This window comes from Gymnogyps californianus, chromosome 3 (genome assembly GCF_018139145.2).
Source record: "Gymnogyps californianus isolate 813 chromosome 3, ASM1813914v2, whole genome shotgun sequence".
NCBI classification, from domain to species: domain Eukaryota; kingdom Metazoa; phylum Chordata; class Aves; order Accipitriformes; family Cathartidae; genus Gymnogyps; species Gymnogyps californianus.
The window spans coordinates 95,318,905-95,337,571 of record NC_059473.1 but is presented as its reverse complement, the minus strand read 5'-3'; the positions used below and the strand labels follow the sequence as shown (position 1 = coordinate 95,337,571).

Genomic DNA, 18,667 nt, shown 5'->3' with positions numbered 1-18,667 from the left:
AGTGATGAAGTAAACTGAAATATCGCCAGAGTAATTTCCTCCTCTTTCCTTCATCTGGGGAACATGTTAGAGAAATGATCATATAATATGCTTTCTAAAGTATAGTATTTTTATTCCCCATTAAGTACTCCAGATCACTCTTTGGAGGCTGATAGTTTCTAGCAATTAGTAGGACCATTTGGAAATTATCCTAGTATAAACATATAATTACAATTATATTTTTCTGGTGAGCTAATTATTGCCATTGAACACTTAGCTTGACTTTTGCCACCTTAATAATTTTAGATATGCAGCCTACGTGTCTCACTGACGTATGTTTAATAAGATCCAATGAAGTCAGAGAAAAATTCTGGCAGACTTGTTCCAAATTATACAATGTTTTTAACTGAGTCATAGCGATGAGATTTTGAAAAGATCTTGTTTGGGAAATTTGATGTTGAAACCTTTGTAACTCAGAGACCCCTTTGTAACAGAGACCCCACCATTCTGCTGAGGCAAAAACTCAGAAGCTGTCTTTTTTTTAATATAAGCAATTCAGTGCACTTCAGCAGAACAGACTACAGATACAGGTAACCACAGATGAATATTTTACAGTAAAAATCAAAGAGATACTCATTATATCTCTTAATAAAGATCTTTATTTTTATTCAATGTGATTGTAAATAAACTGAAGTTCTGAAACTGTAGCTCTTCTTTATTTGCCTGTGAATGATCAATTGAGGATTGGCTTTTGCCAAATAATATACAAAGCATAAAATGAATGTTAACTTTTATCTGCCAGTTGCTTAGAAATTTATATTAACAACTCTTTTTTTTCTTCCTCTCCCTCCTGGTATATACGAAGTGTTTCACAACCCAGGTTGCCACTACTATTTTGCCACAAGGAAGTTACTACACATAAAGCATCAAGTAACTAACAAAATAAAAAACTAGTATAAAGTAATGATTAATAACTTGCCTAAAGCTTAATCAGGAGCTGGGCAGGAGAATTTATTCTTGATATTACCTGCTCATATTGACTGTATGTCTTGTTTATTGTCATTATGGTCATCATAGCTTGGGTATGGAATAGGTCTGGACATCAGTTACAGTAAATGAGTTATATGAATTTCTTGCTGTACTAGGGTAGTGAAGGTTCTCCTGGAAAACCTGGACCACCTGGGCCTCCGGTGAGACATTTTGTTTTATATTTTGAATGTTATATTAGGAACAATATACCTGTGAGTAAAATGTGATGTAATATAAAGAATTGACTGTCAATCTAATATGTATTAATAGTGCAGGAAGACAACAATATCTTTTTGCAAAAGGTTTCTGTATTCCTTTTTTATCTTGTGATTCATCACTAAGTAAGTTCAGATCACTAAAGCCATCCTAGAATCTTGGTCAAATGAGTTAACCTTGGTGTCCAATGTTATTAGAGTAATTTAGATAGCTTGAGTACCTGAGATCAGAGAACCTAGGAAAAGTCCGTGGAGCTCACTGGACTCCAAATTAACTGGAATAATACCCAACACAAAATTAGTTCTGGAGAATTATAATAATAATAAATATCAAAATGTAACATACACTGAGATTTACAGGTTTCTGGTTTCGTAATTCAAAAAGTCCCAAGCTGCATTGGTATGTATATTATGTTCTTACTGAAATGTCTGGATTCTTTGAAAAATTGATCAAGAACAAAAATTATATCACAGCTTTGAGCTACAGGGCTTGAACAGGGCAAGAGTTCTGCCTTTATAATTCATAGTTGTGACACTTGGTTTTTATGTTTTAAAGGGTATGCCTTACAATGAAAGAAATGGAATGAGCAGCTTATATAAACTCCAGGTATTTTTTTTATTTTTTTTTTTTTTTCAATCAACACCTAATTTTGGCCCAACTCAACTTTTAAACTTGCTGTTACAGGGAGGTGTGAGTGTCGCTAGTTATCCAGGTCCACCAGGACCTCCGGTAAGTATTGACAGAAAAGTAATTTCTAATAGTTAATTAACATAGTGACAGAGGGGTTGGTTAGTTGCATGCAGTTTTGGTAAGTGGGATGGAATTTGATTTTATATGTGAAAGGTAGAAAAAGTAAGGATATGATTGGTATGTAGTAAATGATAAAGTATGTGATTTTATGTGTTTATCAAGCATTTTAACCCATTTTGGAGAGTATTTTATTTTAAGTATTCCACCCTAGCAAGTAAAGGCTGCAAAAATAGTACATAATTTGGCATTGGACTTTTTAGTGAAAGTATCCTATTATCTTAAAATGTGTGATGTAGTATTTATAGTTAGTGATGGCACGGTTTTGTAATGGATTAAATTTGGTGCTGGAAATGAGAAGCTCATGGACTCTGATCTCAGTTCTGCCACTGATTCACTGCGTGTAGCTACAGCGCAGAAAAATGTGTAAAACTGAGAATTATATTGTGGCAGTAATACAGGGCTGGTGTCTTCCATGCTGCAGAGTGCAGATTCACCACCTTGCAGCTGGACACTGTTGCTATGGTTCTGTGGAGCCAAAGATGCTGTGCACTTATTTAGGTCGTCCTTCTTGTTAGCATCATAGGCAAGTTCTACTGTTTTAAGATGATTGTCATTTTGGTAACCACATAAAAATGTTGTAGCCATCAGTGAGGACTTTGTCCTTACATTACGTGCTGTTTGTAGTGACGGGCTCGCACCGGACCACAGAGCTGTCTTTCTCTGTATTCTGGAACAGCAAAACAAAAACCAAATATGTCTAAGATTTTATACTAAATTAATCAACTGAGAGGGCTGGACTTAATACTGATTCTAAATGCACTGCATTAGCAAAGTATACTCCTAATGTAGCAATACAAAAAAAATCATCTTACTGTGTCACACTGTTCTTTTTTAAATGTGTTTCCACTTCTTTATTTCTTTGCAGGGTCCAAAAGGAGATCCTGGCACAGTGGTATGTATGTATTTTTTGGTCACGATAGAGAATTCCCCAAATAGTTCAACACATGATCCTAGTCACAAGGGTGGAAGAGTCCATTAACGTTCTTTAGCAGGTTGCTTACCTCCTGCAGAATCAGTATGTCTGAAAAAGCCTTTTAATTGCCAGGCTGGTGAATTCTGCAATTTCTAGTAAATCGTTCTAAGTGATAATATAATGAATGACTGAACATAGTGTTAACTGCTTGTGGATTCATCTCTGCTGAGCTGTCCCTGGATATATCTAAGAATAGAGAATGTGAAGTAAAGGTAGAAAACACCTTAAGAGCTATTAGATTGTTCTCAACATTAAATTTGAAAGTGATAAGGGAGAAAGGACAGTGTGCTACATCATGCTAGCTGGTAACAACTAGAAGTTGATGTTTTCTTTGGAAATGGCATGATGGTTAGTTACAGTATGATCACATTGCTTCTGGTGAGCAAGATGATGATGATCGTGGGAGCCACTATACCTTTCAACTATGCAGTTTGACATTCAAAAGCAGACCTATTCAACTTTTTGATTTTTTTTTTCCTTTAAGCATTGTGTTATGTCCTTTTCATGTGATCTTTCTTTAAAAATTATGAGGGGGGGAAGGACAACTAGTAGAAGAATCTTGAGCAGTTGCATAGGGCTAGCTGCCAGCTGAATGTAGATCCAGATCCTGACTGGGTGTACATTTTTCCCCGAAGTCCTTGACATGTGATGTAACTTGCCTTTCTAATAGAGAAATGATATTTGTCCTTAGCTTGCGATTTGTCACTACAGTTCCTAGCCTTGAAGGTGGCAAAGTTGAAACTTACAGGTATTACGTCTTGTTGACTGGATGTCAGGGAAAATACCCAAAAGATAATAATAAAATTTGAGTATTGATGGTTTAGCCCAAAAAGTATGATAGTATCAAATGCCATTTAAAATGGATATTGTTTTAAAAATTGGATAGCTGCTTCCACAGCAGTTAAAATTTCAATACATTTGTGTACTACTTTTTCAAGTCTAAGGAGCATCGCATAACTGCATAATGATAGTTACAGCACTATAACACTGCAAGGCAGTGAAACAGGTACTGCTCCTTCATGGTCAGTGCGGTAGAACTGTGTCTAGCAGACTTCTTTCCAACTTCAGGCAGTATGACTGAATCAGCATAAGTACCGTGTGTCAGCTAATGGAAACTGATGAGAAGAATTTGCTGATAGAAGCAGTAGAAGCTGAGCTAGTTAGGAAAGAAAATTGTGCCCAGTCGGACCGCGTTCCCTGTGATATGCTGATGAATTGTCGACTTGATAAAGATCAGGAAACCCTGAAAAATATTGGAGAGATCATTTTTGAAACAAAATCACGTCCCTTCCAGCAAAGTAAAGAACAGCTATGTCTGCTACTAATGAAACAAATTACTACTTCAGAGCAATTCTTAGAGTTCCTTAACACATTCAGGAGTTCATTCAACCACCAAGAAGCTGACACTTGACCTCTCCAGCTGCTGTCCTGTCTTTGAATTGTTAGCCTTGGGCAAAATAAATAAGGAGGTGGTTCAGCCAACATCTTGGATGCCTGGTAGTAAAGAATCAGGTCAGAGCACAACACATAGACTGTTTAAATGTCACTAGAGACTGGCCTTGTCTGAACACATCAGGCCACAGTATTTGGAAGATGATGGTGAGTGTCTTCTCCTGTTGAAGGGTTCTTGTCTTCTGACTTGGGTCCATATCATGGAGTCTTTCTTTTCAGTATCAGTGTGAAACTACTGAGAAATGTCTCTACTCATGAAAGCAGTATGCCAGTACCATTTAGTTGTATCTTTTTTCCTACCAGTGCAGGCACAGTATCTACACAAAAATAGCAGCATTAAGTGCAGCTAGCTCAGACTAACCCAGCGAAGACCAAAGTGGTATGGGAAGGTAACATTTTTAAGAGCTGGCTAGGACTTCATCTATCATGAAGGTGCATAATCTCCATGCAGCCAACCTGTGCAGGGCCTAGGATCATGTTTGATTCCTTGCCAAGTGTTCATGGAGAGCCATGAAAAACATGAAAAACTAAACTTTGATCTATGAACCAACGTGATAACTGTGCTCCTCAAGGACAATAAGAAACCCAAAACGGAACCCCTCAGCACTCACAGCAAAACATGGAGTTTTGAGATAGTTTCCTAAAATAGTTGATTAATCTATTTTCAAAAAACGTCACAAAGCCTCTTTTTTTGTTTCACCATAATGCCCAGAAGCTGAATACATCTTTCTGTACCAGCATCCACTTCCTACTTAGGAAGCACCATCTCCCAAACAGAGTTTAGGTGTGGAAGGGGAGATCTGCCAAAGACTTCATGAAATCCAGATGGGAATTTGTTGTGGCTTTTGATTTAACTGAGAATTGCTGAAATACTGGAATTGTTGGCTGTAGTTTAAATCTCTGTGGTAAATTATCTATTTTCTTTAAAAAATGAAAAAGAATTAAAAGGGCCTCCCCACTCTACATGTTAAACTGATTTCTCCAGTGGAGCATGTTTCTGGTTTTCTTTCAAAACTTGAAGACCTACACAGGGACCTAGCCTGTGTGTCCCTTGCTGCAGAGTAAGCTTTGTTTAGGGAACAGAGCACAGAATTGCTTGGAAGTTGGTTCTCTGGTTGACAGCGTGTGCTTACACCCTGGGGCTCTACCGCCTGGAGGTGCTTTAGAGCTGACCTTGGCTTGCAAGAACACTGGAGGGGAGTCTTCTGGATTACATTCTTCATCAAAATTAAAACTGTTGATCCAAATATTCACACAGTGCCTCTGGGAAAAGCTTAATTCGCACATCACTAAAACAGGGCATAACAAAATCTGTTCACCTAATAACTGGTTAGCTGTTTTACTAATCTCAAGTTAAATAATCTGCTGTTGCTTGCTGTTCAACATTTCTCATGTAGAGTACAGAAATTCTAATGTATGCAATCCTTTTTAATTTAAAAAAAAAAAACCAAACTCAGGGAGACCCAGGACCGATGGGATTACCAGGACTGGAAGGACTCCCAGGGGAAAAGGTAGGACTCTTAAAAAGAAGTCATGGCTTCTTAGAGGTAACTATCTGCAGCTAAATGTTTTCTGAAACCTTGTTTGAATTTTTTTTTCTGTGTGAATGTTTCTGTGTGAAAAATATTTGCATATTTATCTGTATTTCCTTTTTTTGATTTACTGTGGATCTAAATCATATACTCACCCAGCATAAAATTTCATTTTCCGCAAATGGAAAATTGTGTGTAGGAGGTCTTGTAATATTTTGTTTTCTTAATTTGATAGAATACTACTATGTTATATATAGTATATACTATATACAACTGTATTACTTGATAGTGATATAGTTAACATGTTCCTAAGTATGGTTGCTAGTTCTTGTTCTCTATTGAACATCGTCTTATGCTTACAGTCTGTCTGTCTGTCTTGTTATAAGACTTAGGGCATAGCTACAGATCTGAAGAGGAGTTTGTACCTGAATTAGTTTAGACCTAGTGCATGCAAGACTTCCATACAAAAAAAAAGACTATTTCAGATGAGTGTAAAAATATAAAACAGAGTAAAAATAGAGGGAGAGACTGATACCTTACAGTTCCTGTTGTATTGCATCCTGCTCCAAAGTGAGCAAAAATCTCTTTTCTCGGACTGTTGCTCATTATTCTAAAAAAGGCCCCTTGTTTCTGTTTCACTTTTCTTGCACTCCATACTGCATGTATGAGGCCACCATAGCACATCCCAAACCCTATCATATTCTCCAGCTCCTTCCTGTAGTTCAAGTCTGCATTCCAGTGCTAGGAAATGATCCTTTCCTTCAGCTGGTGGCACGTTTCAGCCTTGTACTTACTGTTTGTGGAGGCTGATAAGAATTTAGAGAAAAGTTTGTCATGAAATGCTAAAAATGTCAAGATTGTGGTATTTGTTTCTAAATATGGCAAAGTACAAAAAATTCAGTGGGGAAATTAAAAAACCTGTAAATATGTTTTCTGGTAGTGAGAACAGTTTGATTTTGCCCCTATCTTCTAAATTTAAGGAGAAGAAAGAGTAATTTTTTTTTTTTATGGAGTATTTATTCAGCTTTTTTAATTACATGTTATTCAATTACTTCATACAAAAATAGTTTACTGAAACTTATTTTTCATCAAAAAGCAATGTAAATGAAAAGTTTCTCTCTCAATATCACTGTGCATTACTCCTACTTGTGCAGAGAGTGGGGAGTGACAAGATCTAAGGTAGATGTCTATACTAGATGTTTAAATTACATGAGATGATTCTTGCTCTGGAAAACTACAATTTACAAGCAATTAAAGACTAGTCTGATTTCAGAATGAACAAACACAGGGAGATATTACAGGTCTAACTGAGACAAAGTGGGGACAAGAATTAAATAAAGGGAATAAGCAATGGAGCAGATCATATAAACAAGCTAAGTGAGTGTTTGGCCCTTTCCCAAAGTAAAAATATCCTTTCCTTAACTAAATTTGGTCAAAATTCCACATTTCTAGTGCAAATAAATGAACAGAATCCCAGAGTCTGCTTGCCAGTCCCAACAGTATAGTGCATGCTGGTTTTTAATTTAGAGCTATTAGGTACATCTGTGTAGCAGAATGCCATCTTCCACAGACAATGTTGGCTGTAACTTCATGGTAATTTCATGAACTGGCTTAAGAACTTTGTGTCCTCGGGGTAAAATGTCCCTTCCCTCAGCTGTGCTGACAGTGGTTTGTGCAGCCGTGCTGCAAATCGCATTGCTGAAAGGACCAGAATAACCCTTAAAAGAAAAGAAGTTGCAAGGGAAGTGTTAGGAATTTCTAGCTTCACTGTCGTAGCCAGCATGTAGGAAAATGCCACAATACAAGTTCTGGGTCCAGAATAACCACAGGGACAGAGTGCAGTGCTCCAGTGAATATGCCCTGCTACAGATACTCAGTGCTCAAGTGTTCCTGAGGTGCATGTTGTGTTCCTCACTGAGGGGTGAACTTGCATTGAGTGACTTCTCTTAGCTTCCAGAGCAAGAGAGGTTGAACTGTGGCCTGTAAGCAAGCTTCTCTCTCCGGACACAAGGTCAGACATTTAACTTGTCATCTGTCTACACTTTGTGTAATGGAGTTCAGTGTTTCTAATTACCAGCATTGTCATTGTGCTACCTGAACAAAATGATGAGAATGAGACAAATCAGCATTAGGTATAAGAACAGAAACCAGAAATCCAAACATCTCTGGAGGCTCTTCTGCGCAACAGAACGTGGCTGTAGCTATGTTGGCGGAGCTTTTACAAAGCAGTTCCAGGTAACATAAACTCATCTCACAAAAATATTCTTCTGTTAGTATGGCTTTAACTTTGCCAGGGCTTTTCTGACATGATTATAGAAACTAGGAGGCTGATTTTTTTCTTACATTTTTAACCAGCGTTACACTAGCAGAGTGTAGTGTTATAGACCAATACATGTCAGCAATGGGTTAGGGCAAATCTCACTGTGTAGGGTGTTACCACTGGTGAGCTCCATCTGTCTGCTTTGGGTTGTAGTCCTCTCAAGAGAGAAAGATGAATTTGTGCCCATAACTCATCACCTCCAGCACAAAAGCCGTTGTCTTAGCTTAAAGCATAGATAACGGTGGCTGTATGCTAAAATGAGAAACTTTGCCCTGAAAGGACCATGGCACAAGCAAATCGAGGATGCTGACTTGCAGCAAATGGATGACTGGGTAGCAGGAAGGTGAAAACTTCTTTGAAAGATACATCTTAAATATGGGGATGTTGATATGATAGTGAATTACCCTATGTGAATTTTGGTCATTGTCATGGCCACAAATGATAATTATTTGGAAAACTACAGATAAGTCAGGGACTTTCCATCCCTTTTCAAGGAAGGCCTCAAGCAGAGTATAAGGGATAGCATGGAAATTATGACATTATACAAGAGAACCTAAACAGAGGATTTAAGTTACTTGCTCAAGTCTGTAAAATGAGTCAGTGGCAGAGCTAAATATTAGCATTTAGCAGAGCCTGGCTTTTGTCCTCATTTTCAGTTCACTAAATAATCCTTCCTCAGGTTTTAATGGGAATCCACAAACAAACTTCTGTTTTGAGTGTTACCATTTAACTATAGGTTTATCTTTTTTTCAGGGTGACCGTGGACCAGCTGGCACGCCAGGAATAGCAGGGACACCAGTACGTATATTCATTAAAGAAAACTCAGTTTGTTAGAAGCTGAAAAAACAGGTCAAGCAAGGTGCTGAGCTGTAATCTCGATCACTGTTTGTGGAACGCCAGCACTTGGCTAATGCTTTATAAGCAGGTATGAAAATGATGTGTTTTTCCTAAAGAGGTTAGAGTTTTAATACCACTGAGGGTTCATATTATTATTAAAATGACAGGAGGGAATGGTGTGAATACATGATATAGCTGGAATTTGAAGGTGCATATGCTTAGTTAAGAAAGCATATGAGATTCTTCTCATTGCCTCAGTTTAATATAGATAAAGACATTTTCTGTGTTCCTGGGCATGCACAGATTTCTTAGCATCTTTCTATCACAAAGAAAAATTATGAACTTTAGTTATTGCAATCCACGAGGATCTGCATATCAAGTCAATCAAACATTTGCTTTAGGGGAATGCTTTGTCAGCTATTTACATGTGGTATTCAGAGAAGTTTCTGAAAGTCATCCAGAAACTTTGTTGTAGGTGAAAGTAAATGTAACTAATGATAAATTGAAATTATAATTATTCATTTGTGTTCCTAAAGGAAATGAAGACAACTTTTCTTTAGATTGCATTCACAGTTTAATAAAAAAGTTTATTCATATTTCAGGAGGCAATATGGAGTTATTTATATGCAAATACCTTTATTATTAAATTTGGGCAGCTACCAATCCATTCAGGAGCTGTTTTTAAATTATAAATATGTGTTTCATGAAATAAAGAGAAGTTTGTGTCTCTGCGCTCCCATTTCCATTAGCCACTGATTTAGTCTATTTACTATGAGTTCCAAGAGAGAACATCAGCTTAAATAGCTTAATTTAGTTAAGTTCTCCTAAAACAAGGTAAAATTGCACATTTAAGGGGAAAAGAGAAGTATTTCTCTGAGTTTTATAGCCCATGTAAGAGTTTCAAAATTTGTTGCTCTGAAATATATTTCACGCTGTGAATCAATAATGCAGTAGCTGTTTAGGATGATCACAATTGTTCATTCCCTGTGTATTTCCCACTGGATAGGTTCATAGAATGGTTTGGGTTGGAAGGGATCTTAAAGATCATCTAGTTCCAACTCCCCTGCCATGGACAGGGACACCTTCCGCTAGACCAGATTGCTCAAAGACCCATCCAGCATGGCCCTGAACACCTCCAAGGATGGGGCATCCACAACTTCTCTGGGAAACCTGTTCCAGTGCCTCACCACCCTCACAGCGAAGAATTGCTTCCTTACAACTAATATAAATCTACCGTCTTTCAGTTTAAAGCCATTGCCCCTTGTCCTATCACTACATGCCCTTGCAAAAAGTCCCTCTCCAGCTTTCTTGTAGGCCCCCTTTAGGTACTGGAAGGCCGCTATAAGGTCTCCCCGGAGCCTTCTCTTCTCCAGGCTGAACAACCCCAACTCTCTCAGCCTGTCTTCATAGGGGAGGTGCTTCAGCCCCCTGATCATCTTCGTAGCCCTCCTCTGCTCCAACAGGTCCATGTCCTTCTTATGTTGGGGGCCCCAGAGCTGAATGCAGTACTCCAGGTGGGGTCTTATGAGAGCAGAGTAGAGGGGAAGAATCACCTCCCTCGACCTGCTGGTCACGCTTCTTTTGATGCAGCCCAGGATGCGATTGGCTTTCTGGGTTGCAGAGGCACATTGCCAGGTCATGTTGAGCTTCTTGTCAACCAACACCCCCAAGTCCTTCTCCTCAGGGCTGCTCTCAATCCATTCTCCACCCAGCCTGTATTTGTGTTTGGGATTGCCCCGACCCATGTGCAGGACCTTGCACTTGGCCTTGTTGAACTTCATGAGATTCGCACGGGCCCACCTCTCAAGCCTGTCAAGGTCCTCTGGATGGCATCCCTTCCCTCCAGCATGTCGACCACACCACACAGCTTGGTGTCGTCAGCAAACCTGCTGAGGGAGTGCTCAATTCCACTGTCCATGTCACCATGGATGTCAACAAAGATGTTAAACAGCACCGGTCCCAATACCGACCCCTGAGGAAGGCCACTCATGACTGCTCTCCACTTGGACATCAAGCCATTCCAAGTCTTATTCTTGCTGCTCTCTATTCTAGCTGGATATGAAATATTTAATGAGTTCCTTGCATCGCTGATGGAGTTGCATTCTGTTGATTACATTTAATTCTAGTAAAATCCACTGAAATAAATTATTTGCTTTAACATTTTATGCTAAGCAGTTTTCATTAACAAATTAATAGACGTATGAGAGACAATATTTTTTAGTAGTCTAGGAAGAGGTTTTGAAATATATCCACATATCTTACTGGAAGAGAATTTGTCCTCCTTGCCTGGCATTATTCCCTAGATTGAATAGTGGACCCTTTTTCCCATTTGGGAATATAAACCTCTCATTTTAGCTTTGGATTTTTGCTGAGCGGGATTATCAGGGAAGCTTGGACTGAGATTCTGCAAGAATTGCCACCAATGCCTATTTCCTCGGCATGAATCCTCAGTCCTGTTGTTCCTGAAGTTGTCACTGGCATTGATGTGTTAGATGCCTCACTTGTACAAGTCAGCTGAGGATCTGGTCTAAGGATATTTCCGGGAAATGTAGATTCAGGGTAATAGATCCTTGTCTGGGGCTGAACCAGATAGGCTGTTAAAAGCAAGTCATCATTTAAAAAAAAAAAAAAAAAAGACATTTAAAATCACCATCTAAATGATGACATGAGAAAGAATTGTGAATTCTGGCAGGCTGAACATAAAACGACAATAAAAGTGGCTGAAAAAGAGCATGAAGAAAATTTGCAAAAGGCGTTAAGTCAGTAATAAACTCACTTTAAAAAAAAATCAGGACTAGGAAGTACCTGAAGGAAAAAATCTTGATTTCACATATACAGTGATAAACTTTGATCTGACTGGGACTTCTCGAAGGAAATCATGGTGTTGTAAAAGAAAATTTCATGAAAACATTATCTCAGTATTCAGAAAGGGTAAAGAAGACAAAGTGAATGAGTTATGTTGTACACAAAAGCCAGATTAACATGGCACAAATATTAAAAAAATCTGGTAAAATATTTCTTTTTCCTCTCTTAAAGCATTTAATGAACAGTAACATGAACATTTCACTCAAATATATATCCTCTCTTATTTTTGACCTACGAGAAATTATGTTTTGCTTCCTAGTAATTTGAATTTATAATGTTCTCTTTTTGCAGGGAAAGCCGGGATCTCCTGGGTCCCCAGGGATGCCAGGGGAACCTGTAAGTACAGATTTGAGTTCTGGACTCTTATGATAATACACAAATATTTCAAACACCAAATGCAAGATTTTACATGCAGATTTATATGTGTGTTGTCTTCTTTCTTAGGGTGAAAGAGGACCTATAGGAGATATAGGCTTCCCCGGGCCAGAAGGGCCACAAGGAAAACCAGTAAGCAATTTTATACTGAATATATATGTTCATTACAAAAGGATACGTCTTAGTTTGTAACTTCTGATAAAAGAAATGAGATTACATCCTGCTTTGTGTTAGGCTAGGTAACATCTGAAGAACACTTAGAGCTGCAGTGCTCAATATTAACCATCCAGTCAAGAATTCCTGGTATTGTGATGTTTTAATAGTTAATGTTACTGAGATGTTGCCTTTAAAGGTCTTATGAGGGTCCTTTGGATCCTGTTGACATAAAGGATCCTCTCATATTTTTTTCAGAAGGAGAATATTAACCCAGACACTCAACACAGTCTATAAAGGATGGGGTGACAAAATACATTCTCTGTTTCAGTTTAGATAGAGAAGCATGTGCTTCATGACTCTGAATAAACTTCGTAACTCTTCTGTATACAGGTGATGCAACACTGCAGCTGAAGCATTTACTGTTCACTTAGGATATGTCTAATCTGACCTCTTTATTTAATAAAAGTGTGACAGCAGTGTAGTCAGCACTGTCTGAGCTGGTTTGAAACAACCTACTTTATATTCTAGAAGTGGTTCAGCTAGGATAGTGCAGAACTCATTATCTCCCCTGAAGCTTGGTGTTTTGGGGACAAGCATGAGAAGCAGACCATTTGAGTTTGTCAGCACGTCTCCACATTACGCTTCTGTCTTGAAAGAAGAGACATTGTCTGTAACTTCAGCAGCAAATTGGCCCAAGGTGCCTAATCTGTGCAAAACTCCACTTTGCAGTATGAGAGGGAAGGAAATATTCCTCGTGTCTTTGCTCATGCAAGTCCTTCTTTCTCACTCAGTGAAATAGCAGTGAATTTGCTGCATATGCAGATCCATGTATATCCTGGTAAATTAAACAGTGCTAGAGCAATTCTCTTGCAGTTATCTGGCATTGTGCAATTGTTAACATACTCTCTGACGTTATTTTGGCCCATGCCAACTAGGACTCTCAGATAATGCCGCATTCCAGTTCAGGGGATAACGTGGGCCTGGGACTGTTTCCAGCAGGTGGTATGAATGAGACCACCCTCTTTTGGGAAGGAAATCTGTTTAGCGCAGGAGGCTGAATCTGTGCTGTGCCACGAGTCCTAAGGACCAAAGAGTAGATCTGGCCACTTACTGTTAAGACGTAATCTCTGTAACAGCAGAAGGGTAATAGGGCATCAGGGCTAATATCTAGAATAAGAGAAATCTCTTCTATGGTTGTATAATGACTAGCCGGGACTGGAAAAGTGCATGTACAGGTCCATATTCCACATTTGCAGAATTTCCATATAACTTGTCATTTAAAGTTGTGGGCTCATTAAAGTTGATGTGCATCTTGATGCCAAAGATTTTTTTTTTTTGCTCTGCTCTCAGCTCAAATTTAATGTGCTTGCAGTTCAGTATTGCCCTGAGCTCTGTTATTTCACATCTCAAGACTATTTGTGAGTATTTCTATATTGTAACCACATGAACTGCTGCCTCTGCAGCTTCAGAATATGTACTGATACCAGCACTAAACATTGAACTTTACCCTTTATATTTTTAAAATGCATATATGTAAGCATATTTATTGAAAAATTGTTGGGTTTGTGTTTTTTTTTTTTATAGGGAATCAATGGAAAAGATGGATTGCCAGGTCCTCCGGTAGGAAAACATGCTTTTGCATACTAGTGTATTTTAATCTTCATAGATACCGTAGCTGTTAATCCTAGGCAATTGCTTTCAGTTCTGCTAACAGATGAATATACAAAGAAGCCTTTAAGTGATACGTTTATCTTTTTTCAAAAACAATTTTTCAGGGTGCTGTGGGGAGACCAGGAGACAGAGGACCCAAAGGAGAACGTGTAAGTCACTTGTTTTAATAACTTTTTTCTTTTTAGTGAGCATCTAAGCACCTCATCAGCCCATATTTTTCAGGCAAAACCAAGAAACTAATTCCCTGTGAACTTCAAGCAGTCTCTTAGACAACTAAGAGGTTTAGTCCTAGACGCCACTTTAAGGAATTAGAATTGAATTGGCTTCTGCATTTAGAAGAAAAAGACATTTTATAGACTTTCTAACACATTTGGCCTGGACACTGTAAATTGATCAACAGGTTGAAAATTGGAAAGTAACTAATCCTGTTGTGACGCTATCAAACTTTGCAAAAGCTATGAAGCTTGCCCCATCGTCATCCCTGGGATCTTTGTATGTCACAAACACAAATCATGTTTTGTATAAAACAAGCTTGTTACACTTAGGCAGCAGGAATGCCAATGCAATACCTTACTGCTTCCCAAAATGTTTAGACAGTTCTGTTCATGGTAACAAGACCATGGTGGACAGGAATTATTACAGGAGGTGAGAGATGATCTTTATTTTGCTAGAGCAAAGAAAATCCTAGCGTATACTCTTCTCCTGTTATAACGTTGCTAAAGCCCTGATGTCCTAATCCAATTGATACCACAATTATTTGATGAATCAGAAAAGCACCTCCCTGTGTAATCTAGAAAAGGAAATGCTGCTTTATGACACTGAGGAGACACGAGGTTTTAACCATTACTACGATAATTGTCCCTTACAAAAATTGTTTGCAGTGTTCTGTTTCTGCTTTTAAGGACACAAATAAAATGTAAGAACCTTCTTATTGTACCACCTACTGTGTACTGCATTACACCACTCAGCCTTGACCTTCTCAGTGTTAACCTATCTCAATGCCCTGCAAATAGTACTGTACATATACAAGCAGAAGAGGAGGCTGGACCTGTAAGTGCATGACCTTGAAACATACTGACAGGGAGGAGGATGTTGAAAGTCTGAGAGAGACAGAGACACAGCCTTAGCTTGCTTCATCAGAGTGAAACTTGGGAAGCTTCAGGGTAAGAGAAGAGGGTGTATTTATTCCAGTCTCATTGGTGACAGAGTACATACATACACACGTGTACATGTTGCTGTAGATGTAAATATGGATATATGTTTGCTCACAGATGCCTGAATCTGCTCTCACTTCTAGGATCACTGGCAAACATGTCATGATCTAGCTGTCTCTGTACAGAGTAAAATAAATAAATATATATACACACACACGTGTGTATATATATAAATAAAAGAAATATATAGATATATGTTAAAAAATAAATCCATTTCCAGAAGTATTTTTGTCTCAAGTGATAATCAAAATCTCTCACAACCTTTTATAACAGGAAAGTTATAAATATGCCCAATGCAGTATCTGAATACAGTTTTCAGAAAGCTGTCAGTTGTTCCTTACAATTCTGCAGGAAAAGAAAAGGTTTGTTGAAAACAAGGGGCGATCTGCCTAAGAAATAACAGCGAAATACACAGCAGAAGTCTGCATCTCAGATAAGAGATCACTGGGGGAGTTGGAGTTGATTTTTTTTTTTTTCCCCCCTCTGGATCAGGTATTACAGACCTGCATCTGAGAGAGATTGCGGTGATTACAGAAAATAACACAAAGTCAAGGTTTTCTTGTAGCCATTCTTATTACTGCTATACAGCGTACTCCTTCAGTTTGAGACCAGCTGTTGCAATTACAGAAAAGCATTAAAATTGGAAGGACAGAATAAAACTCTTGAGGTTTTCATGTCTAATGTAAGCATATCCTTGTAGGACCCATTTTAAGAAGGAAGTAGTCATCTAGGCTGAAATAATCTTATACATCCTTTGAGTGTCTAAACACTGCTGTTATTACTACTTTATAAACTGAGTAACAAACCAGTTGAAAACAAGTGGTTTATACCAATCAGAAATACACTTTTCAAGTCATTTGAACAACAGATTAAAGTACTAGTGGCTGGCTCATTTATTGCTATTATCTGCATACCTTGATCACAGACAGGGAGCCCGCTGGACTAGAGCATGTAGAAACCCAGGCACAACAATAGTTCCTTCTGCACAGAATTTAGTACAAGATTACATGCAAGAGATGGGAGAGCACTAGAAAGGAGGAGGACTGAATAAATCAGCACCGTAGGCAGAGATCGCAAAACACAGATGTCCTACTTTGTTTTTCGTACAATTCATAGTGAAGGAGAGTTTAAAGAGGAATCTGGAGGAAGATACGACCTAGTTTTATGAATTTTTACAAGGAGTTTGTTCCAAACACAAAGAAAACACTGGAGACAGTTAAAAAAATGCTTGTTTGAAAAGTGACTGTATTTGATCTGCCTCCTACACGTTGGCAGCCCGTAAAATGGGAATCATTTAGAAGAAAAGCAATCCCAGGATCAGCTTCACACTGCCATAGCACCATGGTCTTAGAGAAACCTGTATTTTTCTTTATTTCTAGTAGAATAGCTATCCATACCTACTCTGCAGGGTTATAAACCTGAGAAATTATGTATGTCTATTTATGCCTTAAATACATTTTTAATGAAGGCTTCTTGTAAATATAGTAATCTTCAGACAGCTTTTTTTATATATGTGGGTGCATGCATGTGTGTGTGATCTCATTTGAAAGCACTATCAGACAAAATGGTGTGTTTGGTGGCTCCCTATACTGGACTTCAGTCTCCAAAAAAGTGACTGAACTAAAAATTATATTAAAGGCTATACCTCTTTCAAGTTTTGCAATAACATACGGTAGAACAGGAGTTGTTCTTCAATTTTATAATGTTTCAGGTTGCTATGAGTGAAGTAGGAGATGGAGGTTGGATGCAAAAACTTTGTTAAGGCCAGGAAAGAGCCTCTTCCCTGCAGACTACAAAAGTTCTGCTTCTCAATCAGAATCCTTCCTTTGCCCTGAATTTCTCAAGGTGTTGCAATACACATCCTGATACAACAGCTGTATGCAGGACAGAACACTTTTTCCTATAAATCTTAAAATTTATAGAAACCTGAAAAGGTACGCCTCTTCTGTCAGAACATTACTCTTCCAGTTCCCCCGATGCACATATGCTCCCTTTCCTGCTCCCATCGACTGTTAAAAATCTGTGAGTCTTTGACAAGGGTTACAGGTGTCTTTTGGGTATCACATCATATCTTGTCTTTTTTCTACTGAATAGCTAAATTAGCTGTGTGTTTGTTGGAAAGTCATTCATATGCTGCATATTTAGAGTTTTGCCCAAAGTATTAATGCCCAGAAACTAAAACTGGAAATCAGGCATCTGCCGTATTGGCAGGATAGGTCTTTTAAGAGAAATACAATGAACGTAATCACACTGAGATTGTTTCTGTGTCACACTGACTTCCCTATGTGATCATGTTAGCAGTTTGACAGGTTGTACTGGGTTTACGTGGCAAGGTTTGGGTAACAGGGGGGCTGCAGGGGTGGCCTCTGTGAGAATACACCAGGAGCTGCCCCCATGTCAGACAGAGCCAATTCCAGCCGGCTCCAAGACGGACCTGCTGCTGGCCAAAGCTGAGCCCATGAGTGACGTTGGTACTGCCTATGTGATAGAAAGGATAAAAAATGCTGCGCAACAGCTGGGAGAGAGGAATGAGAAAACATGAGAGAAACAACTCTGCAGACACCAAGGTCGATGAAGAAGGAGAGCAGGAGGTGCTCCAGGCGCTGGAGCAGAGATTCCCCTGCAGCCTGTGGAGATGATCATGGTGAAGCAGGCTGTCTTCCTGCAGCCCATGGAGGACCATGGTGGAGCAGATATCCATCCCGCAGCTCATGGAGGACCCCATGCTGGAGCAGGTGGATGTGCCGAAGGAAGATGCAGCCCATGAAGAGCCCACACTGGAGCAGGCTCCTGGCATGACCTGTGGCCCGTGGAGAGAAGCCCACACAGGAGCAGGTTTTTAGGCAGGAACTGTGTCCCATGGGGGACCCACACTGGAGCAGTCCACTCGTGAAGAACTGCAGCCCGTGGGAAGGACCCACGCTGGAGCAGTTCATGAAGGAGATGTATCCCATGGGAAGGACCCCACGCTGGAGCAGGATAAGAATGTGAGAAGGAAGGAGCAGCAGAGACAAAGTGTTAAGGACTGACTGCACCCCCATTCCCCATCCCCATGCACCACTTGAGGGGAGGAGGTAGAAGAGTGAGGAATGAAGCTGAGCCTGGGAAGAAAGGGGATGGGTTGAGGGGAAGGTCTCACTATCCTGCTCTGTTACTAATTTGCAATAAATTAAATTAATCTTCCCAGAGTTCAGTCTGTTTTCCCCTGGTGATAATTGGTGAGTGATCTCCCTGTCCT

General features: G+C 39.1%; 1 protein-coding gene across 1 annotated transcript in view; it reads left to right on the top strand.

Annotated features, from left to right (window-relative positions):
* Positions 1–18,667, top strand: part of COL19A1 (collagen type XIX alpha 1 chain) — a 198,092-nt gene that overhangs the window by 167,686 nt on the left and 11,739 nt on the right. The window contains 10 exon segments of the mRNA XM_050893865.1: positions 1,125–1,169; positions 1,780–1,830; positions 1,909–1,953; positions 2,900–2,926; positions 5,917–5,970; positions 9,065–9,109; positions 12,305–12,349; positions 12,458–12,520; positions 14,129–14,164; positions 14,320–14,364. Of these exon segments, the coding sequence (XP_050749822.1) occupies positions 1,125–1,169; positions 1,780–1,830; positions 1,909–1,953; positions 2,900–2,926; positions 5,917–5,970; positions 9,065–9,109; positions 12,305–12,349; positions 12,458–12,520; positions 14,129–14,164; positions 14,320–14,364 (456 nt within the window).